Source organism: Poeciliopsis prolifica, unplaced genomic scaffold (assembly GCF_027474105.1).
Source record: "Poeciliopsis prolifica strain line A6 unplaced genomic scaffold, Auburn_PproV2 SCAFFOLD030, whole genome shotgun sequence".
In the NCBI taxonomy this organism is placed as follows: Eukaryota; Metazoa; Chordata; class Actinopteri; order Cyprinodontiformes; family Poeciliidae; genus Poeciliopsis; species Poeciliopsis prolifica.
Window position 1 is genome coordinate 3,275,010 of NW_026562405.1, and position 27,885 is coordinate 3,302,894.

The window sequence follows — 27,885 nt, forward strand, 5'->3', positions numbered from 1 at the left end:
GAAAAATCTTGGATTAGAATAAAGAAAGACTGCAACATTTTCACAGGTCATTTTAGTTTTCATTGATCTGACTCATATTGTCATTGGTCTCACTCATATTATTGCAGCTGAATCTAACATCAGACTTGCTGGTCTGAGATCCTTGACTTTCGGCTTCACAATAAGTATATTGTTTCCAGATGTTTATGTATGCTCTCTTTATCTTTTTTATTTTAAATGCATACACGACAGGGTTTACTGCCGAATTAGCATGAGAAAGAGAAATGCCAATATGGAAAGCTATTTTGATTGCATGGTTTGTGAATAAAAGGATGCAGTTCATAATGTGAAGTGGAAGCCAGGACAGCGCAAACAGGGCCAAGACAAGAGCAAGAGATGATGCCAGCTGTTTCTCTTTCTTTAGGTAGTTCTTTGACTGATTTTGGGCACCGTTGCCTGGTTTCTCTCTGAGATTTTCTCGAATGTAGCAAAAAACATAGGCGTACAATACAGTCATCACCAGCAGTGGTGTTAAGGTGCAGAGAAAAAAGTTAAAGTAGACCAGATAATTCAAGGTGATCACATTTATAAACATGCATTTCTCAGAGGAATTAAACTTCTCCAGTCCTCCATTCCATCCAAGCATTGGAGCAAAACTCAATGGTACTGCAAAAAGCCAGCATGCAGTAGCCACAGAATATGAATACCTCCAGGTTATAGTCCTTTTGTACCTGTAAAGAACAGCATTGGAAAGAAAAGATTTAATTAAAATTCTTATTGTAGAATATAGCATTTTGGCATTCCATGAGATCACATCTGCACATTTTTTAATACCTGAAAAATGTCTTACCAGAAAGGGCGAGAGAGCCGAAGGTAACGATCCACAGCAATAGCCGTCAAACAGAGAACCGAAACGAGGGTTAGCAGGATCACCACACAGCTGATGAAGAGACAAGTGTGGAATGAAGTTTCCATTCGTCCATCCACCAGCACAGCCAAGGGTATAGCCACAACTCCAACAAGAAAATCAGCCACAGCCAGAGACACAATGAGGCAGTAGGTGGGTTGCTGGATGCTTTTTGTTTTCCACAGAGCCAAAACAACCATTGCATTCCCCAGACAGCAGCATGCTGCAATGAGAACTTCCACCAAAGTGTAAATCGTTTGTTCAATATCAATATCCGTGGTGCTCTTTGAGTCCGACTGGTTCATGTTGCATATTGATGGGGTGAGCTTCTAATGCTGAACATGACTAGTTAGATCATACCCGGTCATTTATCATTCATCTCACTCTTGCGAAGCCTTTAGAGGAAGTCCTTAGCTGCAGCAACTTCTTCTATTTTTTTCTTGTTTTTTTACCTGTCTTGCAACCATTGCTTAAAATTTTGTTTGCATAATAACATTTTTACATTAGTATTACAAAAATTCTAATCATATTAGCTAATATTACTAATGAACCATGTAATATTAGCTACAAACTAATTAATTGACTTTCCTATCTACAGTGACTTGTGAGACTATGCATGCAAACCACCGCTGTAGTGGTTTTAAGCGACATATTTATAATCTCACCATACATATCTCACTTTCATATTTTATACTGCTGAAGTCATATCAAACTTGCTTTTACCTGGCATTTGTTTATTTTACCCTGCTCCTAATTTCTTTTTTATTATCATTCTTGAAAAAATAATTTTGTTCCTGCAGTGTCTGTCTGTTAGGAACTAGCCTAGAATAAAAACATTTGAAATAAAAAAAAATAAAAATGAAACAAGCGATGTACAGATCCATTAAATAACTTCACTTACTAATCTGAAACTCAGATTTCAGACTCAGATTAGTAAGTGAAACATTTTTGACTAAGTACACACAGACTTCCGAGTTTTTCTTCCTCTTTTGTTTTTATAATTTTCTGCTACAGCCAGTGTAAACACAAGATCTAACATTAGATTGTGTCAACTTATACAAAACCTCTTAAAAGACTGTTTAATAACTGCTGGGCGGTGATTAATTTCAAATGGTACTACTGATAAGAAACAGGTCTCCATGCTATAGTCATCTATTATCTTTCTTATGAGCTAAAAACGACATCATGAGCCAAAACCACATTGCCAACTCACACTGTTATCTGTCACCATATATGCAAAACTCATCCGAGAAGAAAAGAGACGCATGATAAAAAAGATCAAATCTGCTCTTTGAGAAACAGCTTTTTGAGAAACAGTTCGGCTTTGTGCCACAAAGCCGAACTGTTTTAAACAAAAAGGAGAATTAAACTGCTTAGGCACCACTTGATCAAATATCCCAGCACTCACATATGAAAATATTACAGCCCTGGGCCTTATAAGCTGGGCTGCAGGTGGTTCTGTTGTCTGCCTTTGTGCTCCTCCCCTTTACAGGTGCTGCTGATCTGTTGGTATGGAGCACAGAGTATTTAAACCTGGCCGTCTCCACCTTCTGGGTGAACTTCTGCGTCCACTTGGGCTCCTGTTGTTTGTGGTGCTCGGCCCTCAGCTCCCCTCCTCTGCACATTTGAGTTTGTCTTTGTTTTTGCACCTGAACACTTCCATATGCACTCATACACCACATCCAAGCATTTGTATCACACCACTGACACTGAATTTAACAGTCCATTGTAGTTTTTGTTCATTAATATCCCTTTTTCTCCACTTTAACCCCTGCAAGGTCTCCCTCAAAACAATGCAGTATCAAACAAATTTGCACAAAATGTCAAAATTCACACAAAAGTGTCAATGAAAACACAAAAAACAGTTTTCTGAGAAAATTACATCCTAAAAACAGTAGTTATAAAACTTTCACACTGGAGACCAAACCACTTTCACAGACTACATTGAAGTCTATTGATGAAGTTAATTATGATACATTAACTTCATTAGAAGACCAAATGAATGCTAATGCTTGCCCATCCTCACAGCCTAACTGTATCCTTCCAGTTATTATGTAGCTTGTTTCCACTGAAACAAGCTACATAATACAATGTGTGTATGTGAGCACACACACCCACTTAATGCAAGAAAAACTAATGCTGCAGAGTGCTGCAGAAAACAAAGTCCCTCCCCTTGATGTTATGACTCGTTTATACAGAGTAGTCGGTGAATAGGAGGGAGTGAGAGAGTAGAGAAGAGTGGTGATGTACTAGCCCTGGGTTCCTTACAGAGATTTTGAATTTGATGCAGAAGATTGAGCAGTCAGTCTGCCTTCATGGGCTCTAAATGTTGCAAGACGAAAGTTATATCTGTCTCAGCTAAACTATGTGTTTACTGGAAGATGTTTTTGCTGAAGGAGAACACAAAAAGGAGAAAAGGAACTAATTCACATTTTATTACATTCTGAGCAAAGATAAATTAGGCATTGAATGATAAAAAAGATGTCCTCTCCAGGTGTCAAGCCAAGGGAGCATATGGATCTGGCGTACATCTCTATTGAGATAGCTATTTCGGTGGCCTCTGTCCTAGGGAATGTATTAATTGTGCTTGTGGTGTATGTGAACCAGGCTCTCCATGACACCACCTTTAGCTTTATTGCATCTCTGGCTGTGGCTGACATTGCTGTTGGAAGTTTGGTTATCCCTCTGGCCATTGTCATCAGCCTGGGATTCAGGACGCAGTTCTACACCTGCCTCGTCCTCTCCAGCCTGGTGCTGATCATAACTCAGAGCTCCATTCTGTCCCTCCTGGCTATAGCTGTCGACCGATATCTGCGCATAAAAATTCCCACAAGGTAAGAAAAGGTTTAAATTCCACATATCTACATTTCAAACATACATGTTTTTATTTGTCTTTCCCCTGCATTTCAAATTGAGATTGAACACAATTAAAAAGAGAATGATAGATTACTCAGGTTGTGATGTAAGAGACCAAAACTGCTTTCAAAATGAATAATTGAATATTACCAATGGAACAAAACAGAAAATTGATTAAATCTTTTTTTCTACTCTAGAGTAGTTTTCTAAACTTTTACTTTTACCACTTAATTTGAAATGTCTTTTAAATTACAACTAGTAAATATTAAGGGTTTTTTCTCTACTGTCACTGAACTTTCTCAAATATTCCTCATTTACAGACCTAAGTTTCTTTTTTTTTGTTAAAGAGAAACAGAGAGGAATGCTCACCAAGTGTGTAAATCCTACATACAGTCGAGTCCAGTCACATCAGTGCCAAGTTTTCTACAAATCAGTGGGCTGGACATTAAACCTTTTAAGTAAATTAAAATATTGTCTGCCTAAATTATTGACAAAGGCAGTTTGTTTAGGTAGCTGGCACATGTCCACACTAACATTTGCCTATCAGCTGAATGCTGAAGTCAAAGGCTGACACTTAAAAATATGTATCTGACAAATCACAGTCTGGCCTTGGTACAAGAAAATGCCATTAAAGTTGTCTGCGAGAGCATTTAGGTTATTGGAAAAAACTCTGATTTGTCCTCTGATTGTGCTGCCCAGGTACGGCGACATAGTGACCCAGGGGAGGGCATACATGGCAGTTTGTCTGTGTTGGACCCTCTCCATCCTCAGTGGATTGGTTCCACTGGTTGGCTGGAACAATCTGCACCACGGGAACTTCAGTAACTCCAAAGAGATAGTTTGTCAGTTTAAAACTGTTATTCGGATGGACTACATGGTGTACTTTAATTTCTTTGTCTGTGTGGTGGTGCCACTGGTCTTGATGATCATTCTGTATGGGGAGATCTTCAGAGTGATCCGGCAGCAGCTCAACCGCCGTGCTGAGGCCACTTGTGATGGAGAAAAGTACTACCGAAAGGAGCTGAGACTGGCCAAGTCGCTGGTCTTGGTGGTTTTTCTTTTTATAATGTGCTGGATGCCAATACATATCGTGAATTGCATCGACTTTTTTTGCACAGACTATGACATACCCAAGTTTGTTGTGTATGTAGGAATTTTTATGTCTCATGTGAACTCAGCACTCAACCCGATGGTTTATGCATTCAGAATGAAACAGTTCCGTCTTACTCTGATCCAAATAATTCGCCGCTGCATGTCATGTAACCCAATTATGGTGCCCACCCGATGTCCCACAAGTGCAATAGAAGGGAGTGAAAATATGGCTGTGAACCTATAGCATATATGAAGAACTTTACTTTATAATGCATAGTCCCAGGGGGACTAAAAATGCTACAAATACTCAAAAATAAAAAACAGTGTGACTGATCCTGTTTCTTTTACATATACTTATTTTTCTTTGTAATTTCACTATACATGGTCTTGGAACTGTTAAACACTATTTGAGTTTTACTTAGATATGCAGGCAACTGTTGATTTAAAAAACATTGTACATTAAATGTAAAAAATGTGTCTTAAATTCCATCCATCCATTCCTTATCCCAAGGGTCATGAGGGTGATGGTCGGGGTGGGGGATGATCTTCAGTGATCATAAGGCCGGAGGTAAGGTACAGCTTGAACAGGGCACCACTCCATCACAAAAACATACATTAAAAATCAACCTTGTTCTCACACACATCTGAGGACAACTTAGAGTCCAGTTAACCGAAAAGAGTCTACACATGGGAGAATATGCAAACTCCAGATCCCAAGCCTCAATTTTTTACCCAAGTTGCCATGGATTAAATCCTTTTTTGTAAAAGACAATTCACAAGAAAATAAAACTTCAATATATAATACCACAAGTCTATAAGGATATCAGAAACCTTTTGTGCATCAGGAAAAACATCTTAGTGCATATGAACAGGAAATATACAGATTTTATTGTCTGTGCCACAAAAGCCATACAGAGAGACTTCTGTGGTAAAAAGCATCTTTCTATTATCAAGTGTGTATGCCATTTTCTGCCAAATGCATTTTTCCATATAATGTGAATGCTATGATATAACTGTGCTTCAAATTTAAAATAGCATTTTTTTTCTGGGTGTGTTAGTTGTAATTACAGTTATCTAATTGAACCTATGTTATATTAATTTATTGCGTTTTTTTCTTCTTAATTCAAAGCTGAAATTTTGGATAGACTCATCATAATATTTCTATTTAGGTTTCCCTGATATAACTAAAAAAATGTGATGATATGCTGCTTGAACTAGTCGACTGTGGTAACCAAATTGTAAGACAAAATGCACAAATACTATTGCAATAGATTTAAAAAAACAGCCAGTTTAGGACTATTTGCTTCCAAAAATCGAAGTTAGCATCCCTCTATGTGGAAGATCAAATAGTGGATTTTTTTTTTTTTTTCACAAAAATCAATAGCATATGTTTGCCAAAGTTGTAAAAAGAATAAATGAGTGTTGACTAAAGCCACCGTTATTAGAGGTTAAGTGCACAAAGAGGTAGACCCATGGTTGGCTGGGGATATTATGGACAAATTTAACAGAAATGTTTTAGCAGACATTAAGGATTCAAATGTCAACTGCATTTTCCTTCCACAGACTTGCCTGTCTTATGAATACTGGCAGGATATCTCTCAGTTTTTTTTTATATTAACCAATACTAAATTTGCCTATGTGTTTGCTAAAAGACAAAAAACTATTGAAACAATCATAACCCTGTGAATCATTTACCTTCATTTCAAACAATAATGGGTGTAATAAAAAAATGTTCTTTTCAAATTCTTCAACTTTTTCTTTACTTTCATTTGAGTCAAGATTGTCTTTGTTTTCATGGTGTCTTCATGTCAGTGTTAATCTATTAACATTTCAACCGGCTAATGTGAGTTGAAATGTTTCACAAGGCTTTTCCACTTTAACTTTATTGGTCACAATTTAAAAAAAAATTTGGAACTGGGTCAAAACTTCAGAACTGACCAAAAGAATATTTTATTGTCAAGAAGAAATAAAAACATATTAAAGGCTAATACTTTGTTATTAGAGGTTAAGAGTGGTTGTTATTCTGTGTTACATTTTTTTATTATTTTATATTTGTTCAATATGCAAATGAATTGTATTAACCTTGCTAAGAGTGCAAAATAACAGGCTGCTTTCTATGGAACAGAACTATGACAAAGACAAGCAATTTAGTGCCAAGTCTTTACCAGAGAATGAATGGCTCGATTCAGCTAATTCAGCTTCTCTGGACCATATATTAAAAGATGTTGCAGAGAGGTGAAAAGCATTGAACCATCTGAATCAATTACCCAAAGAGCATTAAGCTGATTTATTCCAACTCTAAACCCAAAGCTTCTGCATTAGTTCTGCTTTGTCATCAGTTTAACTCCTGCCTCATTTCCATATCAGTGTATGAAATGAAATATGTGAATTTCTTATGAAATTTCATGCAATTTTCATATTGTGTGTGTGGTAAATACTAATATTTACAGTGATAAAAAGAATTCTGCTCTATAACAATATTTACTTTTTTGAAGTGTTATGGAAGAAAATGTTAACACTGTGCCTTTCTGTTTCTGTCTGTCTCTTAGTCCTGAACTCATTAATACGTATATTACCATCTGTCAGCCTCCCCTCCTTGCTGAGGGATTTCAAACTGCTGAGCATGGTTAAATCCTTAGCCCTTGTCTTAGTGACAGAGATACCACATAACCAAGTTGGCGTTACTGGCTTCACGAGCTGTTTCTGTTTTCTATGGCCTAACAAATGCTTAAGAAACAGAAGCATGGTTTAAAAGAGAAGCAAAGAAGATACCTGTCTCAATTTCTGATGTTCTTCAATATTTCTCAAATCTAAAATATAAATCTTCTTCAAGGTAGGATGCTTCATACTTATAAGACTAAAGTTTTTGATGTTTTTTTTTTCTCTCCAGTTTTGAATAGAAACACTGGCATCTTGTTTTCCTTTATCTCCTCAAGCTTCTGAAAGCAGTTTACATCTGGAACTATAAAATGGCAAATGCTGATGAAACAAATGGCAGCCAGGATCCAGAGGCTCCGGAGGAAGACCTGGATGATGAACAGCAAGCTTTGCTGCATTTCAGTAAACGTGTAGAAAGTCAGCATGCGCAACCATGGGAGCAATGGACCTTCAGAGAAAAGGCAAACTATTGTATGGATCGTATCTTTCTTGCCTTTTTAATCATCTTTGTGATGATTTTGTTCATCGAATGTTTGTATAAAATTTGGTATGTGTCAAATGTGAAGAAGATAGCAGAGTTTGTGTCAGACTCTGTCGTGTTTCTGATCGACTGGCTCTTTACTCAAGAGAAACAGGAGGAGCTGGTTGAATTGTAGGATATGAAAAAAGGTGTTCACATCATTACTTTTACACTTTTTGTATCTCGTGCGATATTTATGTAACAGTGAAAACTGTTCCAGTTTCTACAGGAACGACACTGCAGTCTAGCTCCTATAGACTGTAGTAACTACAGGAACTACAGCTACATAATAAAACAAATATTTTGCAACTCTGTGTATGGCTTAATCTGACTTGTGTACACTGGCCTCTCTCTGCATTGCCAAAACAATCTGATACCAGAAAATTGCTAAAAAATATGAAGAAATGCTTGAAAATAGGATTTACTGAGACAATTTAACAAATTAGGTTATGTAGAAATCTAATGTTTAAAATGTAAAGGTCTTAGTTGACAAAATGAATGCCCTGTAAAAGATTGGTTCTGTAGTTGCACTAGAAAAATTAAAATTAATCTGTGACAAATTTTGCAAAAATAAATAAATAAATAAATAAATAAACGGTTGAATATATTTGCGAGATGACTATGGTTTGATATATGTAACCCTAAATTAAATAAAACTAAAGTTAAAACAAATCTGTAATCAGAATAGATTTTTTTATTTGAACAACAAAAAATCTGAATACAAAACTTCATATCTTTTAAACAAAGAAGGGAGCAGAGCTTAGTAGGTTTTTACGTCATTTGTCTGGCAGACAAACCAGCCAATGAGAATGCCGTATCCAGCCCTTTTCAACTTCCGGGACCATCTCTCACCCTCTTCCGGATTGCTTAGCGTGACCGACGTTTCGTGTCTATTTAGACTTAAAAGTAAGTCAAAATGTACACCTTTTATACCATGTTCCGTAGACCACTTTCTGTAACATCCTATATTAATAAAGCACACACTTATATTTTGTGCTTAAATTGTGATGCTCGCGGCTGTGTGTTCTGCTACGCAGATAGAACTAGAAAGCAGTTGGACAACATGGCCACATGCTGCTGCCTGTGCTAGCTGTCATGTATACTATAAAAGGCATGGTTTAATCGGATAAATAGCGTAGATAGGTAGGTATAGGTTGTATAAAACAAAATCCAAAAATGTGACCGTTTATTTGGTCGTGTGATGTCTGTTGACTCTTTTTGAGGACATCAAAAACAAAAGCTAAAATTAGCAACGCTGAAATGAAATCCTTGTGTTTACATGATGATGATCAAGTCTGTACGAGACTCAGACGCTGTGTGCATTTTAAAGAGGCTTAATTTTACGTTTAAGCTCTGAAAACTTATTTTTCTCCCATTATCCTCAATGTGCTAATTATGCTATATTCAGGTTTTAAACAATACCAAGGACAATGGTAATTTTGCTTTTTCGTAGCTGCATGTTAGGTTGTTTCTGCCTGAACTTTTTTAGGTAAGAAATTGAGCAATTAGTAAAATTTTTGCAAAATTTTCCAACACTCCCAAAAAAATTGTTTAAAGTTTGACAGGTGCAGTTTTTGAAATTCTGCAGTTTTAAATTGCACTACTTGCAAACCAATAGTGTTGTACATGTGTTGGGATTCTTTTCATTTTAAATGAATCTCAGAAGTTCTAAAACATTCATTCTTGTGATGTTTGACCTTGCATGGATAACTAGACAGAGCTTGCTCATTTGCCACGTTATTTCCAGAATGCGTTACGTGGCCGCTTACCTGCTCGCTGTTCTTGGTGGGAACACCAACCCCTCCGCAAAAGACATCAAGGAGATCCTGAGCAGTGTGGGAATTGAGGCTGATGATGAACGCTTGAATAAAGTATGTACTATAATGATTATGAAGTTCTGTTTGTAGACGCCATGTAGTAAAAATCTTACTCATTTATCAGGTAATTAGTGAACTGAATGGAAAAGACATCAACGAAGTCATGAATTCAGGTAAGGACTTTATAATTTACCGTATTTTCCAGACTATAGAGCACACCTCACTATAGGTTGCACCCACAAAGTAAAAAACAAAAAACAAAGAAAAACTGGAACTGTACATATATAAGCCACACCACGCTATAAGCCGCTGGTATCTCCACCTTACTCAGTTTTCCACAAGGACGCAGCAAAGAGCTGCATCCTTGATACAGCAGCTATCAAGCATGTGCTTATTCTAAATGAAAATCACCACTTTCTTTGATTTCCAATTTTGACTTCCAATGATTCACTTCCTGTTAAACTGCTGAGCATGGTTTAACAGTGGTGGTTGAACAAAAATCCACAGAAAAGTCGACCAGGCTATAAGCTGCCTGGTTCAAAGAGAGGAAAATAAGTAGCAGCTTGTAGTCCAAAAAATACGGTACATAACTTTACAGTTTATACTACAGATGAAAGTTTACTAACCTTTTTGTCTTTCTATTTCTAGGCCTCTCCAAGTTAGCCTCTGTACCAGCAGGAGGTGCTGTAGCAGCACCGACGGCAGCTGCTGGTAGTGGGCCCGCTGGAACTGGGGCTGCACCTGCTGCTGGTATGTCTCTGTCTTTGTACACAAGTAAACATGAAGCTACAAATGAAATAGTTTGTAAATGTAAGATACACTCATGATTGTTTTTTGTGACATCTGTATAGTTTTATCTACACTGAATTGCTGGTTTCACTTTCTTTTCCAGCGGAAGAGAAAAAAGAAGAGAAGAAAGAGGAATCTGAAGAGTCAGACGAAGACATGGGCTTTGGACTCTTTGATTAATCGTCCTTCTCAGTGTATAAAAAGCAATAAAAATGTAAAAGGTTTACACAGATATTGGACTAGTTGTCTTTGTGTTTTAAGAATATATATTTTTAGGCTTATTTATGGCAGTTTTTCATGTATGATTACTTGTGTAACTTGTGTAAACACTTGTTTACACAAGTGTTTAACTTGCACTAAAGTTGCAATTTAAATTAAAATATCAAACTCAGGCAACAAGTTTAATAATTTGAGTAGTTTTGTACACTTTCTAGTTTTGTGTGAAACTCAGTTTTCTAAGACATTTAATTTTGGGTTTTTGTTAGGTTTAAGCATAATCCTCAATATTAATAAGAAAAAAGACTGACATTTTTATTCATGTAAATAATGAATCCATATATTAAATAAGCCTTAAGACGCCAAAACAATCCAATTGCAGCATGTGGTCATAGTTGATTAGTGAGACCACAAAAACTGAAGTTTGAAAAGACGAAACCAAATGTCTCAACATAAGGTCAACATACATACCGTATTTTCCAGACTATAAGTTGCAGTTTTTTTTCATAGCTTGGCCGGGGGTGAGACTTATACTCCAGAGCGACTTATGTGTGGAAATGAATACATCATTACATCACATGTTATTTCAACTGCACGAGGGCGCTCTAGCGACATCGAGGATGAAGATTTTATTGCGTTTAGTGATCTGGACAGACACGGATGGTTTGGTAAACTTGTTAGCATGTTATTCATGCTATATTTATCTGAATAACTCTTTCTATGTCATGTTAATATACCAGGCACGTTCTCAGTTCGTTGTTTATGTGTCATGTAACATTAACATACCATTCGATTATTCAGCCTGTTGTTGCCTCTATTCTATTTTTATTTTAAATTGCCTTTCAAGATGGCATGTCTGTTCTTGGTGTTGGATTTTATAAAATAAATTTCCCTCAAAAATGCGACTTATACTCCGATGCGACTTATATATGTATTTGTCTTCTTTATTATGCATTTTATGACTGAAGTGACTTATATTCCGGAAAATACGGTAAATATATGTATTTTTTCTATATGCATCAACATGAAACAAAAATTTGTAAACTTTTACCTTAGCATTGTAGCAAGATTTAATTTACGTTTCCAGTCATGTCAACTGGAAACCCTTCAAACCAGGCGTACAACATTAAAACAGAAGTGGTTGCTTTTGTTCTCTATTCTATAGAAAGAAAAATTGTGACATTCCCAATACCCACAATGAATATTTCTCACGTTAAAGGTATTACAAAGGCAAAACCACTCAAACTAAAGTATGGTTTCATAACAATTCACATATTGTACAGAGTTTGAGGTCTGAATCATAGTTTTAACTAATTCTATGGTAAAACTTGTTTGCAACCAGAAACCATGTTTTTTTTTTCTTTGTGGTGTAGCTGTAGCATGTGAGTCAACATCATCTTGACAATTCATCTTTGAGAACTGACACTGAACATGTCACTTGAGCAATATTTGAATTTTTGCTTTCACCTGCCAATTTTTATGTGTTTATGATTTACCCACTTGATGATAACATTATTATATTATGTAGAAATATTTTTTGAAGCCCAGATTGTTAAGTCAAATTATAACTTAGCTTTGCATAACATTTAGCATTTTATTGTGATTCTTGCCATACTTAAGTAAACTTCTCTGATGCAAGTTCTCTGAACTTGCATCCGAGAAAATGGCACAGACAAGTGGAGATCATGGTACTTTCTCATACAAGGAGCATATCATTCTCTGATGCAAGTTCAGAGAACTTGCATCAGAAAAGTTTACTTAAGTATGACAGTTCATCTGTTGCATGGCAGTGCACTGGATGTGGTAGTTTTCCCCTGAGTGATCATTATTTCTTGTTGGTTATGCAAAGTCTCACGCTGCAGCAGAGCCATCATGCTCACTTTAGTCATAATAGCTGACAGACATACCATATCATCTTGTAATTACAAGTTAGTATGCAGTCTTGTGACCTGTTACTGGTTATCTGCAAATGAACTTATCTATACACTTGTTGGACTCCTGACCCCAATTTGAACCAAGTTGAGTTGTGAAAGTAGATCAAATCCATTCTAATGCAAATAAAAACTAATCCAATGAGTTCACCCTGACCTGGAAACAAGTCTAAGCAGCTCTTTATCCTCCAGGTGTATCAACAGTTTGACTCATTCAGATAAACTTCACCCTCCCCACACAAAGGAAAAGGAGCAGTACACCTCACGCAATGCTTTTCTTCACTTATGAGAAGTATTAAAGACAAGTACAGCTTGTCTTTAATTTTGACAAGCTGTACTTCATTTCTAATTTGTTTCCTGCTTACATGTTAGTGAATGAACGAGCTGCCAACCATATTAAGAAGCATAGATATGTTTATTAAAAAAATAAAACTCATTTCAGTATTTTATCAAGATCAGAGTTGACATTATGAATGCCAGCATTCATAACAAAAAAAATCACAGTTTTGATACATACATTACATATTTAACAAGAGCTCAAGAGTTACCCATACAGAAGAAAAATTGCACTGTTTTTTATTGTTACAAATCAACAAGTTTTCAAATATGGCAAAAATCCTTGCATTGTAGTGTCTCTTAGAGAAGCACCTAATTATGAATCTTACAAAGTGCTGTCACTTTGCTCAACCGTTTCACTAAGATTGGGCTTAGGGCCATTGGCCTGTCAAGTGTCGGCTTTCTGAGAAAACATCCTGCTATGTCACATTTTCACAGGTTAGTAAACTCTTTCAAGCACATGTTAAATAACTTAAGTTTTCAGTGTTCATAAAGTGGAGTTTGTGCAAATCTGTAGTCACATCTGTGGGGAAGTGGATAGTTGAGCAGATCTCAGTTTCATTTCCCTGATAGAGGAACATCGTCTCCATCATCGCAGTCAGACCAGGGATGGTCTGTGCATGCCTGAAAGAAACAAGAAAAGATATTAAAACAAAATTTTCCATTTTTGCATGTGTACTTTGCAGACATGCAATCAAGATATAGAGGTTTTAAATGGGTAAGGTTGGGAATGAATATTTGTCATACTTTTTCTGGAATTTAAAGTTTTACACTTCTACCTACACCTTTACTTTGCTTGAAAAAAGTCTGATTAGGTGGTTCTTTTAGAATTCCTGCTGAATTATTTAACTTGCACTAAAGTTGCAATTTAAATTAAAATATCAAACTCAGGCAACAAGTTTAATAATTTGAGTAGTTTTGTACACTTTCTAGTTTTGTGTGAAACTCAGTTTTCTAAGACATTTAATTTTGGGTTTTTGTTAGGTTTAAGCATAATCCTCAATATTAATAAGAAAAAAGACTGACATTTTTATTCATGTAAATAATGAATCCATATATTAAAATTCACATGTTGAAATTAAACCTCAGAAATTAGTTATTTAGTGATATACTGTTTTTGGTAGAAATATCTGTAATTTTTGTTTTAAATCCATTTCTCAAAAAATTAGTAGGTGTAACCAACATTATTCCCTACTATAATCAGTATGTGTTTCCAATAAGACAATAGTAATGTAGATTATTTTGTTTCAGATAAAGGTAATTAGATTATGTTAGATTTCTCTAATAATTTGCTTGTGCAAACATTGTGATCCTAAGAAACGGCAGTATTTGTGACATTTTCACTATACAAACAACCTAACAGTACAATTTAGAGCTTGACATTCCTTATGCTTGAAAACTATCAAAGTTCTAGAAACTTGTCTTTAGCAAACATGGAATCCATTCTTTAGCATTCTCACCTGTCTGTATTCAAATCGGTCCAGCAGATAACGGTTTCCGAGACAAGTGATGTGACCAATGTTCTGTTTGGAAAGCCCAGCTACCCTGGCCGTAAAGTCAAGGGTAAAAGCCAATTTGACCAGTTCGGGTGCTGTAGGTAGCACAGTGGGCGGCTTGTTTGTTGGCATTGCCTCTTTCTCCAGATAAGCATCTGCCATCTTCTGGAAGGAGGAGTAAGACATGCGCTGGAAGAAGCTGCTCAGCGCGGGGTTATCTTTCAGCTGAAGGAGATGAGGACAATAGAGCTCTCAGGAGGGAAAGTACTTGAGATAATGCAGCAAAGACAATCCTTTTACTGCAATCCAAAGTGATTCTGTAAACGTGGTTAATGATTACTTGAAAGTTGTTAGGCAGCTGATTCACTGCAATATTTTCCCAATGCATTGTGTACACTTTAAGGATCAAGAAAATATTAAATGTCTATAAATACTCAGTATCTTAACTAAAAAAAACAGTAAAGTGCTGCATTTGAAAACACAAACAGAAAATCACTGGGTAAAAACTATGCCTGAAATGTCCCTTTTTATCTTATATTACATTTTGCAATAAACATACAATTAATTAACCACAGTTGGCTTGTTTACTTATAGGTTAAAAGTAATTTAATGTAAAACTGTTTTAACAGACCATATGTCACAGCAACCATATGACCTGTGGTTGGTTTTCAAACCTTTTATGACTCAACATGTACTCTACGAAGCACTTCCTCCTTTCTAATCTTAGTCGCTTTTGCTGTGTTTTCAAAAACATGCCTCTAACAGACAGAGGTACAGATGGGTGATTTAAAGCCTTAACTGTACTTTTTAAAATAGTTTTTCAACTTTTATATTTAAAACAATTGTTTCCTTGTCAACAATATCTTTACTATCTCTTTAGCTCTTCACCCTGGTATCTAATTATTAAAAACTACTCTGTTATTTCCAACACTACAATACTTTTTCACTGACAATAGGAGGAAACACCCACCTTCCCATCAATGGCATCACCCTCTTTTATGGTCAAAGCAACAATCCTTTCGATAACTTCCTCTGAAAACAAACAGGAGCTATTAATAAATTTTCTGAACAAGTTCTATTTAACAGAATCTGCTTAAATGTTAATTCTACTATGCATTTTTTTTCTTCCTTTCAGTACTTCCAGTTCCAGATTTGTTGTTTTTTCCCCACGCTATTCTGTCAGCAATTAACTATTTTTAACATCTGCAAACTACGAGCAAAATAACCCATTTCTTACCATTGGACAGAATTTCCGTTTCCTCTTGTTCTTTGACCTCGTGCACAATTTTTTCAAGTTCTTCTGATACTTTCTCATAGTAGGCGTATGTTGGTTCGACACTGATCACAGCTGTTAAGCAAATGTTTGAATATTGATGAGCAGTTTTTAAATGCAGTAACATGGCAGTTATATGAATCTTGATTTCTGTAATAGTTACCTTCTACTCCAGTGCTATCAGTAGAGTTGACATCTTTACCAAATTTAATTGATCTCAGAGACCGCCTTTTGGACAATTTTCTTCTCAAGGACTTTTTCCTGAATGATTTCTTTTGAAAGGAGATCTGAGTTGTGGGCAGGCAGTTAGTTGATTGGTTTGAATTGCCAAACACCTCTGATGAACTGTCTTGATCTTCTTCTTTGTCCTCATTCTTGAAAAGGCCAAGAAAAGTCTTCCAAAGTGAGGGTTTCTTGATCTTTTTTATCTTCTTCGTCTTGATTTCTGGCTCCTCTGATTCCTCAGGATCTTTCATAGGTTCATGCATCTGGGATTCAGCCTCAGGAAGCTCACCGGATTCACTGTGATTTAATGCCCCTTGCAAGTGTAGCGAAGGGTCACTGGAGGATCGTCTATATCTTTTGGACAAGGTCACCCACTTTTCCTTCTTCCCTGGTTTCTTTGCCCCCAGACTGCCATCATTCAGGCTGAGGCTCCGCTTGACGTAAACCTCCAGGAGACGCACTGTGTCCTTATGGGGCACAGAGATTATCTGGCCGTGAACAGGCCTTTGTTTTTCTGTTGATGTTTCCATGGCGGGTTCTGAGAGCAAGAAGAGAAAAGCGTACCTTCAGATTTAAAATCACATGAACTTTCAAATTTATTTATACTATTAAATAACAATATTTTTTACTCATTTTTAACATTTAAAAAAATGCACAATGTCTTGATCGAATTTTAGAAACAACAAATAGGATCTTAAGACAATTATAATTTATTTTTTTATCTACTGTTCTAAACAGTCTTTAAAACGCAGCTGAAACAGGAAAGTGTAATTAAGTTGTGTTAGATAATGCGGTTATTACTGCGACACAAATATTGTTTAAAAGTCAAAAAGAAGGAAGAGAAACAAAACGTATTAATGGTCAAGTTACTCTGTCAGTAAACTCACCTTTAACCGTTGAAATTATCCGTATGAAATATTCAGGTCGCGGGTTTTGAAGCTGCTCGCTGTAGACAGGCTTACATCTTACAATGAGACTAATTCACCTGCTCGCCGAAACCAGAAGGTCCTCCCACTTCGGGACACGTCGCCGCTCTCACCTGAACACCTGAGATAAGGTAATGCGACACTAGGGGATTTTGCGCTGTCCACCTCGTATGTTTTCCGGGATTACAAAGATCTTGTTTACGGTTTCTCTTTAGCTGCGCAGTGTAATAATCGGCCACGTTTAATAGGAAGTCAAGGCAACGTGTTTCCTGTAAAAGGGTGTCTAAAGAGAAAATAACCCTTTATCTTTGTCAAAGGATTATTCCACCGCTTTTGAGAAATATGTCTTAAGAATAACCCAAGTTGAAGAGCTGAAATTTCTGACATTTCTAAATCTAGATTTTAGAGTGTAAAATGCAGAGTGACTTAATAAGAATAATTATAATGTTCGTCCTATCTTTGCTTTAAGGCTACTTTGTAAGATTTAGATTTTTCTGTCAAATCTAAATCTATATTTTATCACTATGTGTCATGGTCAGTATTTCGATGTGTTTTACTAACCTCATAACATGAGGTAATCCATTCTGCAGGGATTTAGTTATTCTCAAGATAATTTAACAGTTGCTGAGCTGTATGCCAGAAAATAGCTTCCCTATCCATGTGCATTTGAGAATTTTATTTACTGCAGAAAATCAAGATTAGGATGTTTCATGAAGATTTCATTTTCCTTGTCTCTGTTATCTTTTGGACACAACACAAATACTACAAGAGTATTCATCCTGTTCTGCTGCTGTTTTCAAAATGTCTGTATGGTGGTGCTGCCATTTTAATTTTGCAAAGGTATGGGATTCATTATACACCTCAGCGCTATGGCATATGCAATTCATCTATGATAATCAAGTTTCCCCCCTTAGAGCTGTGTACTTGGCTTAAGCTGCAAACTACAGCCACATGTGAGAACATGGCATGGATTTCAGGGAAATGTGGCTGCAATAAAATAAAAACAAAGCTGAATCACCTTTTTTAGTAAATTTTTTTCAAAATATATGTTGCAAAATTCTGCTGTGGAGATCCATTTTTTATTTCCCAGCTCTGTTTTATTGTTTTTTCATTTGTAAGTGAACGTTTTTTTTTTTTCATGGTTTTCAATTATGACCTGTCTATGTATGTACAACTTTGATATAAACAATCAAAGTTTTGTGGTGACGATTCAGCTCAATTCTGACATTTTGACTTTTGAAATCTTTGAAACTGCTACTAAAAGATTAAGCACAGTTCATATTTTATTTTAACTGCAATTGGTCGAAACTGCAACTAGATTATTGCAGCAAAAAATGTAGTTGCAGTTTTTTGCATATGTGGCTTCAGTAATAAAAAATTATCATTACTAACATACCAATAAACTAAATCTACTCTGACATAACCTCAGACACTTCCTGTAGTAACAACTTCCCCTCCTCACCTCTTTGTGCGACCGGAAATAATTTGTTACAACACCAATAGGGACGTCTTGGTTTTCCCAAAAGGGGTTTGTTACAAAAAAAAAACTCACCAGAAATAAGGTGTTTACTTCTAGTTTATCTTCTAGTTTATCTAGTTTATAGTGACACGTCACTATAAATAAAGTCTTATCCTGACTGCTAAATTGTAAATCCATAGAAACCATACACAAAAGTTTTCTATCATATGGACTCTTTGCAGCCAAGAATAGTTTTGTCTATAAGCTGACCTTATTTCACTAGCTTGCTTTTAATTCATAAGCTGATATTAGACCTAATAGACTCAAAGTATTTCTAATATTTTGAGCATTGTTTAAGTTGAAATAAATTAGAGAATGCAAGTTACAAAATCAAAAAGACAGGATTGTTTTGTAGTACCCCCAAATCTCCACGTGGTGTCACACTTACCAATGAAATTTAAGTTCTATACTCTGTCAAGATCTAAACACTCATTGGTCACTTTTATCACGTGCACCTGGTTAGCGCTGGGCTGGAGCCCCTTTTTGAACTGACTTGATCTGGTGACTGCGGAAGCCACTAGAGGGCAGTGAACATGTCTTAAAATGGGTGCATTATATCCATAAATGGTTGGACATTTAAATTTGCGTACTTAATTTAAACAAAGAGTAATACAAAAACAATATTATTACCATTACATTAAAATTGTTTTTTAAGAACTAAACATATTTGATGCTGTGATTGAAAAGATGAACCTACAAAAGAGTACATAAATCGTGCCTTGGCTGCAGCATATCCAGTAGCATATTTTAAGTTTTTTTTTCCAGTCAAAGTTCTTCTTCCTGATTAAAATACTTGTTCCACATAGTATTTTAATTTATGAGGTGCGTAGATAAATACTAAAATTAGTCACTTGCATCCCTTCTAGTAAGGCTCGCTCTCCATGTGGATTTTCCCATATTTATCTTAGTGTATAATTTATGACTGAAATCCTTTTCACTGTAGTACTCATTAGACTTTCTGAATTTTCCAGTTTGTTGTCATGGAAAGCAGCCTGGGGTCATCCAAATTCAATGCTTCATTTACTGTCTGGCCCTTGGTGATACTTTAGGTCACCTTCTTCATTTTTCATGGGTGTTAAGCTTTACAAATGTGAGACTCACGTTTCGTCCCACAAGGCTTGGTCATTGACCTCTGGAGCTTGCAGCGGAACAGCAGAGCAGTCACTGTGCATTCACCTGTCATAAATCTTTATCTCTTTGAGTCATTACTTCTTCTCTGTGTATTCTGGGGTGCCTCTCCAATCATAAAATGATTTGTGCTGCATAAGGCAGCTCACAATTCATATAGAAACAGACTCAAGACAATACCACAGCTTTATTTGTGTTTACTAACTAAATAAATCCATTTTATAGAAGCAATATTGCTGAAAGTACTATTTAAATAACATGCCTCAACATTCACTGTATTCTCATTCTGCATATAGTAAAAGGTGGTAAACAAAAATTCCAGGAAATTAAAAATGATTTAGCTACATAAAATAAACATTTGACATGTTTTGAGAAATACTTGTTCTTTTAAAACTTTATGTGGCACATGAGTGTCTTTATACCACCTAAAGAATCTGTGACTGCTGTCACATGTTTGTCTAGGGATTACTTTGCAAGTCATTGTTAGTCAATCACAAAGATACTTCCAAAAACATATGATAAAGTTGATATGCTTGGTTTTCACAGCACTTTTTCTATTTTTTCTTGAGATTTCCAGAAGTGTTAAACCAAACATTTTTTTTAAACTTTTGGTTTAAACAGGTCAAAGTTTAAACACACTTCTAAACGTCTATTGGGGATTTTCTTAAGTTCAAATGCTCCGTGTTTTCCAAAAAATGTTTCTGAAGCAGTAGTTAACAACTATTCCTCTGGCTCTTTTGCAGTTTGTATACGAACTGGGCAAATGCATTCAGATTCCTTCAACAGTTTCAGATTTTGCCATTTAACAGCCATATACTTCTAAGTATTTTGTTGTGATTTGATGTGACAGGCCAATGTAATGGAATGCATCATTGTGACTGAGAAACAAAATAATACATGATTTTTCTCATTTAAAATGTATCATATTTGCATTTAGTTTCCCTGAGTAAACAAGTTATTACTTGAGGCAAATTACTGTATTTGCCTCCAGTTTAGGCAAATGCAGTAATTTCAGACTTATGGAAAAGTCTGAAATTGTTCAAGAAGCATAGTAACTTTTTCAAAATAATGTACTTTGAAGAATGTTCTTTGCATTTTCATTTGTAGCTTTCACATGGAATTGCATTTTTTGGGATGAAGAAAAAGAATTTGTTTATAGCATCTTTTGATCCCTTCACAAAATACTGCATTCAAAAACAAGGAACAAGCAGCATTTTCTGTGAAGCACTAAAAGGCCAGACCCTCTTTATTTTCTCATTCATCATCCTCTATTATGGTGACAGAACATTGAGTTTCCTGCCTCCATTAGCAAAATTATTGGATTCCTTTTCAATTCATAATGTTAGTCTTGTAGTTAATGAACAGGCTATAAAAATTTAAATGCAAAGTCACAGTGTGGGATCCATACCTTAAGTAATACTGTACATTGTCAAAGTTGAGCTATAATCAATAGCAGTATTACTTGATGTTGCACTTTTCTCCAAAGCGTTTACATGTCTATTGACTTTGCTTTAAATCCAGACGAGTTGCAGTTTCTCAAAGGAACTGAAGAACTTTAAGCGATTTGATTTGAACACAATCTGCTGAGTTCCAGGTGACTTTACTCTCTGGAGGCAGAAAACTACTGTGCACAGGCTGCTGTCTGTGCAGCTCTGAGAATTGAATTAACGTGTCTGCTGACAGTACAGTAACCCAATCCACTGATATGAGACTCACGGTCTGAGCTTTTGCATGAGACTCGTCCATTGCTTCATTTAGAGCAGAAGGACGCAGCTTGTCACCAGCTCAGAGAGTCAGAAGTAAAGAGCACTCGTGCTACAAAGATATTTTTAGTTCTACTAAGATTTGCACTACACTTGTGTGTCACAGAGACTGGACCAGTTGGTCTTTGAATCATTTCTTGGGGTGAATTTTTTATCAAAAACTGGTTAGATTTGATATCTTCATGGAACTTCTCATGAATTATAAATGCAGCCTCACTTTTTAGCTTTGACCTTGCCTGAGCCATCTGTCTTTTTAAATGCTAAATGCTAACAAAGGGTATCTGTGGGATATCAATGAGCAATCAGAAATCAGAAGAGTGGCATGCTGACCTGAGTGATAAGTTGCCAAGTTGAAAAGACTCAAAAACACAACATGACAAACAGAAAAGCAAAAACCTTTATGGCAGAAATTGGCTGAGAAAAACAAAATTCAGAAGAGCAACATAATTTTGGTACGGTTTAGTTACTGACTAGGAAGGTTTTGTTTATATATAAAGGCATGAAACAATCAGCAAGTAAAACAGCCTCTGTCTTGCCTCAGACGCCAAGACAGATCATGTAATAAAAGATTAATTTGCACTGCATATTTAACTTGGTGCTTTTCTTCTGAAGTGATCCCAGTCAAAGACATTGTTTCCCACACAACACTGTAATTTCCCCATTTAGAACAGAGTACAGCCAACAGAACATGTGATCTAATTAGTGTTTTTTTCAACATTTGTATTAAGTATTATAGAGACTGTGTCAGTTTTCATCTGCATCAATTTGTAGTCATTTTTCCATCACCTCACCCATTTTTAGCCGGGCTCTTTTTCTTTACTTCATGAGCTATCGGGCGTGTTAGACCTCAAACAAACATCTGCTCCTCCAGTTTGCTATTGACACCACTTATTTATATCAATACAGAAAAAAACCCACAAAAAATATGACTTTATTCTGTATTGTCATATGACAAGCTTCGCACAATTATTTTCATCATGATATCAGCAATGCGAACAGCTAGTGAGAAGGTGTTAATAACAAGCCAACATGAGGTGTTAATGAGAGTTCAGCCCTGAAGCCAAAAAACTGACACTTACACTTTTATTCATCACTTTTATAAATAAACATAAGGAAAATTGAAGCTCAAACTCATAAATCTGCTCAGACCTGTGCACAGTTTATCCCAGAATAAATTCTTTAAAAAAATCAACAGAGGAAGCATGACGCAGTTTGGGTACATGTTTAATGAAAGGCACTCTTTGCTGGATAAATAAAACATAGCAAATTATGTATACTGTACAATGTTGACACATACAGTAACAGTCTTAACATATTCAGTGCTTTGTAACATAGTAAAGTGCTAATTACTGAGGTGACTTATTCATGTCAACTTATTGCATTATATTTTCCTAGCAGGTAGTTTTTTCAATGGATGAAGAACGCAATGTTCTTTGACACCCACACATCACCATATTGTATTTCTTAGGATTACAAAGGCATTGACTGAGTTACAATTACATTCACTGACATTTCAGTACAAGCAATATTTATATGAACAAGACACTCACATACATTAAGTTTTCACTGACAGAAACGTTTCATGCATAAATGGTTCCAATTCATGTTTTTCTTATGGAAATTACAAGTCATATGTTATAACAAACCCAGTTAGCTCATTATCTTTGTATGTATCTCAATCTCATGTCAAATAAATTGTTTCCTATTATAAGTTTAAAATATTATAATAAATTCAGTCTTTATATACATATATGTGTGTATGTATCAAATGTTCAGATATGATAATGGGAATAAAGCCTCAGCTTAGCTGCTATGCCATGCATTGAAGAGATAAAAAGGCAGATGAAAAAATACTTTAAAAAAACTTTGTTTTTTTTCTGTTTTTCCCCTAACCTGGTCTGGTCATACACACACACACACACACACACACACACACACACACACACACACGCACACACACACACACACACACACACACACACACACACACACACACACACACACATATATATATATATATATATATATATATATATATATATATATATATATATATATATATATATATATATATATATATATATATATATATAAACACGTTTTCCCTGCCAACAATGGATGATGTGAAGCTCCTAAAGTGCTTAAGACAGGGGTGTCAAACTCAAATACACAGTGGGCCAAAACTTTAAATTGAATAAAGTCGCGGGCCAAGGTTGAACAAATGAATCTATTAATATGGACCCAAACAAGTTCTAATATAACAATAAATATTGAACCAGCAAAGCTTATCTAACTTAAAAGTGCAGGTGTGCAAAATTGAGTTGCTAATAATAATAAAACATATTATAATATATTTCATATATGAAATAAAATATTAAATATTTTAAATAAACATTTAATGCCTCCTTTCTGACGTAAATGTCTAATATTAATTTGAAATTGCCTCGTGGGCCAAATATAATTACACTGCGGGCCAAATTTGGCCTGCGGGCCAGAGTTTGACACCTATGGCTTAAGACATACATAGAAAAACATTTTCAGTGCAATGAAGTGATGCAGATTTAAAGGGTAAGTTCATGTGAGAATAACAAGTGTTGACATGTTCATTTGGGCTTTGTTCCGAATTCTAATAAGAAAACCTGTGGCTAAAAACAGCAACCTGCGTTTCACCAAAACTGCAGCGTGCAAACTCTTTGCATGTACAGTATAGTGGAGATTAAGCAGGTTTATATTTAAATTTGCAGGCTCGCTAGAAGCTTGATAGCAGACATGCTACTCTGCCAGCTATTTATCACATGGAAAGGTATTGTTACACGGAAAGGTGCTGCAGGCTGTACATTTGCACCTATAAACTTGCTGAGAAGACAATGTGTATGCCAATGTCTTATGTTACACCTCCAACACTTGCCTGCCCTTGAACATGTTGCCAAGACCAATCTTGACTTTGCTGAGTATGATAAAGTGTAGACTAACAATGAACTAAGTGAGCTCATATTACTTGATTTGTTTTCATCTGATGGACAAATAGATACTATTTCTGTCTAATCAAGCCAATTTTTGGGTGAAATGTTGGTCTGTTGTAGAAATCATATCTTGCTGCACCATTTATTCTCTGAGTTACTGAAGCAGTAAGTTGCTGAGTTATGTTAATTGCACTTTGACACATTTACATGTAGACAGACAGTTTGTGTATTGGTTGTCTCATCACATGGTGCCTAATGATACTGTAATCATTTGCACAAGTGTTTCAAGTACAAAAAGATGAGTGAATAAACCAAGTTTGTCTCACTAACACATATTCTTGATTTTTTTTATGTCTATCTTCCTCTGACATTAATAAGAATTACTTATCTTTCTCAATGCATGCCATTTTTTTCATTTTGCCATGTGCCATTACTCTTGTTGAGAGAACATGTACTTCCATACTTGTTAGCAGCTGACATTTTCTGGGCAGCTTCTGCAGCTGCATCCATCACTTGTTTCTCTTCCTGCTCGGTCTCACGGTGATAGAAATAGTTGAAGTTGGAGACAATGACAGGGACTGGCAGGGCAATGGTCAGGACACCAGCAATGGCACAGAGGGTGCCGACCATTTTCCCTCCCATTGTAATTGGGCACATGTCCCCATAACCAACAGTGGTCATGGATACCACAGCCCACCAGAAGCCATCAGGGATGCTAACAAACTGTGTCTGGGGCTCATCCACTTCTGCAAAGTAGATGGCACTGGAAAAGAGGATGACTCCTATGAAGAGGAAGAAGATTAGCAGCCCCAGTTCCCTCATGCTGGCTTTTAGGGTTTGACCCAAAATCTGAAGACCTTTTGAGTGGCGGGAGAGCTTAAAAATTCTGAAGACTCTCACAAGTCGAATGATTCTCAGAATTGCCAAGGACATGTTCTGACCAGCATTCAGATCTTCGTCCGGCGTTGTGGCCAGCTCGGTTCCCAGGGTGACAAAATAAGGAATTATGGACACAATGTCAATAATATTCATGATATTATTAAAGAAATCACTCTTACTGGGGCAAACAACAAAACGGACACCAAGCTCAAAGCAGAACCATATAATGCAAATAGTCTCCACAATGAAAAATGGGTCCGTGAGATATGTCCACACAGTTTTAGGGGCAGGGTAAGAGCCAGTTCCATTGACCATTTGGATGAAACCTGGAGGAACATCGGTGTCCTCCCTGAACACTGGAAGAGTCTCCAGACAGAAAATAAAGATGGAAATGACTATGACAAAGACAGAGACCAGAGCCACAGATCTGGCTGCACTGGAGCTTTCAGGGTATTCGAAGAGGAGCCAGAACTGCCTCTGCAGTTCATTGGTAGGTAAGAGGACTTCAGGCTCTTTAATAAACCCTTCATCTTCACGAAACTGCTCCATTGCTTCATGGCCCAACTCATAGAAAACAATTTCATTCGCAAAAATGTCTAAGGGAACATTGGCTGGTCTGCGGATTCTCCCTCCTGACTGGTAATAGTAGAGAATCCCATCAAATGATGGACGATTTCTATCAAAAAAATACTCATTCTTCATTGGGTCAAAGTATTGTAACCGCTTCATGGGATCTCCCAACAGTGTCTCTGGAAACTTACTCAGGGTACTGAGTTGGGTTTCAAACATCAAGCCAGAAATATTTATGACGACTTTCTCATCTTTCTCCTCCAAGCAGTGCTTTTCGAACAAATCTTCATTCTCATAATAGTCCTTTAGCATCTTACTGAAGACACTGTCAGTGGGAGACTCACTGTTTGCCAGGAGCTTCAGACTGGAGATTAGACTGCCACTGCTGGAGTTTGCCTTGGAGGTAAGAGTTGGAGGAGTGGAGGGGGACAACCCCTCCTGTCCAGACTGACGCTGTCGCCGTCCTCTGCGTGGCGACTGAGGAGGTGAAGCCAGTCGGTGGGCCAGCAAGTTCTGATCAGGGGCCTCTGAGTTGGGTGAGGTTGGGTAACCCGAGTCGCTTGGGTCACCGAGGTTGATGCCAACATCGTCCATGTTTTCAAAATTAACAAGCGGCACCTCCATTGCCTGCTTTGATGCTAGCTGTAATGGTCAATCTGGTTCCGGAGACAGAGAATGAATCTCAACCAGTGCCACGCTGAAGATAGCGCCAGAGCTTCTCTCCTCCTGGTTACCATTCAGGCTGCTGGACACTAAGGTGGCATTCAGGCCTTTGGTTAATCTGTAAAATTGTGTGATAAAAAGAGATGTATTAAATTATTCTTAAGTGCTGCAATCTTGTTTTGTTGATAAGGAGATTTTTTGTCAGCTCTTGTTTGCATCAGCAAAGAACCTGCCATCTGATACTCTGCACATACAGTTATTTTTCCGCTTCAATTTCTTTCCAATGACCTAAACGAAAACTCATACTCTGCAAGATCAGACGTGAGAGTGCTTACATGCAGCATAAGGGGCATTATTGCTGATAATGCGTAGCAAAACTATTTCCTCTGGCAAAATAGTGACGCCATAAACTAATTTATGGCTAATGCCATAAATTAATTAAAAATAAAAAATAAAAATTTATGTGTTAACATCAATATTTTTTAACCCTAATTTCCATTGCCTATCAAAAGTCTTCTTGAGTTCAAAGTAGTTTGTCAGTTATACAGCTGGTGTATCTGTTTATCATTCATTTAGCTAGGTTTGAACAAATTGTAACCTACACCATAAGGCTGCAATTCACTTGACACTGAAGGCCCTTCAAGACTCAAGGAGATTCACAGGACTCGGATTCCATTCTCAACTTAGCAGATAGCATGACAGTGAGCAGTACAAAGTTAAATCTTATATAAGGAAATCATAGATGATAGATACATAATTATGTGGGCTAAGTCTCCCATGTAAGTGACAAAGGGTGAACGAGTCCAAGTGAGAAGACAAAGGACATCACCAAGACATAAGAAGTAAGAATCGACATCCTTTGATTGGAGACACTTTTCTGAATGTAGAAAAAACTTTCATTTTAGATAGGTTATTATCTGTCACTAGCCCAACATTTACAAAAACAGTTATCACTGTAAGGAGACATAACTCAGACGTGACTCAAAAGATGCACAACATGCATGCAGTGAGGACTCACCCATGTCCCTGGCTCTGCAGAAGTTTCTGTGTCCTCTTTGTCCTGCCTGCCAGCTCCACTCTGTTCCCCACTTCCCTCACACTCCCTCATCCAAACTTCCAATCAAGAGTGTCTCTAGCTGTATTAAAGCTCTCACTGAGTAATTTAACACCATATACGAAACCAGAGAAGCTGAAACGTACACAACTGCTCTCTCACTCTCTCACAAACACACACAAACACAGATAAACAATAAAACACCCACAAAGGTATCTGACTGTACACTAAATGTAGGGGTCACCTGGCTTTGTTCTGGCTGCTCCCTCCTCCGTCAGTGGAGACATTATAGGTAAGCACTGTGATAGGAGATTTACTGTGCAGG

At 36.6% G+C, this 27,885-nt stretch overlaps 5 protein-coding genes and 1 long non-coding RNA gene across 7 annotated transcripts; 3 read left to right on the plus strand and 3 right to left on the minus strand.

Moving 5' to 3' along the window:
• LOC129372830 (adenosine receptor A1-like) lies at positions 1–1,191 on the minus strand. Its single transcript, XM_055050358.1, has 2 exons — positions 830–1,191; positions 1–710 (listed from the first exon to the last, which is right to left on the minus strand). Exons 1-2 carry the CDS (start codon positions 1,189–1,191, stop codon positions 53–55), a joined length of 1,020 nt encoding a protein of 339 aa, XP_054906333.1. The 3' UTR covers positions 1–52.
• Positions 1,192–2,963: 1,772 nt separating this feature from the next.
• On the plus strand, positions 2,964–5,266 carry LOC129372809 (adenosine receptor A1). Its single transcript, XM_055050326.1, has 2 exons — positions 2,964–3,720; positions 4,442–5,266. Exons 1-2 carry the CDS (start codon positions 3,356–3,358, stop codon positions 5,076–5,078), a joined length of 1,002 nt encoding a protein of 333 aa, XP_054906301.1. The 5' UTR covers positions 2,964–3,355; the 3' UTR covers positions 5,079–5,266.
• Positions 5,267–5,943: 677 nt separating this feature from the next.
• Positions 5,944–8,326, plus strand: LOC129372790 (uncharacterized). Its single transcript, XR_008607290.1, has 2 exons — positions 5,944–7,667; positions 7,771–8,326. It is a non-coding gene; the product is annotated as an uncharacterized LOC129372790 (long non-coding RNA).
• A 478-nt stretch (positions 8,327–8,804) lies between these two features.
• On the plus strand, positions 8,805–10,850 carry rplp2 (ribosomal protein, large P2). Its single transcript, XM_055050016.1, has 5 exons — positions 8,805–8,918; positions 9,760–9,883; positions 9,954–10,002; positions 10,478–10,579; positions 10,722–10,850. The coding sequence occupies exons 2-5, from the start codon at positions 9,761–9,763 to the stop codon at positions 10,796–10,798; spliced, it is 351 nt and encodes a 116-aa protein (XP_054905991.1). The 5' UTR covers positions 8,805–8,918; position 9,760; the 3' UTR covers positions 10,799–10,850.
• Positions 10,851–13,184: 2,334 nt separating this feature from the next.
• On the minus strand, positions 13,185–17,236 carry LOC129372781 (uncharacterized). The gene is made up of 6 exons (XM_055050285.1): positions 16,983–17,236; positions 16,034–16,633; positions 15,835–15,945; positions 15,568–15,629; positions 14,562–14,822; positions 13,185–13,725 (listed from the first exon to the last, which is right to left on the minus strand). The coding sequence occupies exons 2-6, from the start codon at positions 16,623–16,625 to the stop codon at positions 13,660–13,662; spliced, it is 1,092 nt and encodes a 363-aa protein (XP_054906260.1). The 5' UTR covers positions 16,626–16,633; positions 16,983–17,236; the 3' UTR covers positions 13,185–13,659.
• Positions 17,237–23,528: 6,292 nt separating this feature from the next.
• On the minus strand, positions 23,529–27,873 carry LOC129372621 (potassium voltage-gated channel subfamily A member 10). 2 transcript variants are annotated; one of them, XM_055050024.1, is made up of 2 exons: positions 27,805–27,873; positions 23,529–26,624 (listed from the first exon to the last, which is right to left on the minus strand). In XM_055050024.1, exon 2 carries the CDS (start codon positions 26,465–26,467, stop codon positions 24,788–24,790), a length of 1,680 nt encoding a protein of 559 aa, XP_054905999.1. In that variant the 5' UTR covers positions 26,468–26,624; positions 27,805–27,873; the 3' UTR covers positions 23,529–24,787. The 2 variants fall into 2 exon arrangements, with proteins under 2 accessions (XP_054905999.1, XP_054905998.1); XM_055050023.1 differs by lacking the exon at positions 27,805–27,873 and adding an exon at positions 27,525–27,612.
• Between the last annotated feature and the right edge of the window lie 12 nt (positions 27,874–27,885).

Excerpts from the sequence above, each read along its gene's own strand:
- LOC129372781 (XM_055050285.1), bottom strand. The coding sequence starts at position 16,625 with ATGGAAACATCAACAGAAAAACAAAGGCCTGTTCACGGCCAGATAATC. Across the intron at positions 15,630-15,834 it reads AACGGAAATTCTGTCCAATG|AGGAAGTTATCGAAAGGATT; the intron begins GTAAGAAATGGG and ends GTTTGTTTTCAG. Across the intron at positions 14,823-15,567 it reads GTGATGCCATTGATGGGAAG|CTGAAAGATAACCCCGCGCT; the intron begins GTGGGTGTTTCC and ends CATCTCCTTCAG.
- rplp2 (XM_055050016.1), top strand. The coding sequence starts at position 9,761 with ATGCGTTACGTGGCCGCTTACCTGCTCGCTGTTCTTGGTGGGAACACC. Across the intron at positions 9,884-9,953 it reads ATGATGAACGCTTGAATAAA|GTAATTAGTGAACTGAATGG; the intron begins GTATGTACTATA and ends CTCATTTATCAG. Across the intron at positions 10,003-10,477 it reads CAACGAAGTCATGAATTCAG|GCCTCTCCAAGTTAGCCTCT; the intron begins GTAAGGACTTTA and ends TTCTATTTCTAG.
- LOC129372809 (XM_055050326.1), top strand. The coding sequence starts at position 3,356 with ATGATAAAAAAGATGTCCTCTCCAGGTGTCAAGCCAAGGGAGCATATG. Across the intron at positions 3,721-4,441 it reads CGCATAAAAATTCCCACAAG|GTACGGCGACATAGTGACCC; the intron begins GTAAGAAAAGGT and ends TGTGCTGCCCAG.
- LOC129372621 (XM_055050024.1), bottom strand. The coding sequence starts at position 26,467 with ATGGAGGTGCCGCTTGTTAATTTTGAAAACATGGACGATGTTGGCATC.
- LOC129372830 (XM_055050358.1), bottom strand. The coding sequence starts at position 1,191 with ATGAACCAGTCGGACTCAAAGAGCACCACGGATATTGATATTGAACAA. Across the intron at positions 711-829 it reads CGGCTCTCTCGCCCTTTCTG|GTACAAAAGGACTATAACCT; the intron begins GTAAGACATTTT and ends TGTTCTTTACAG.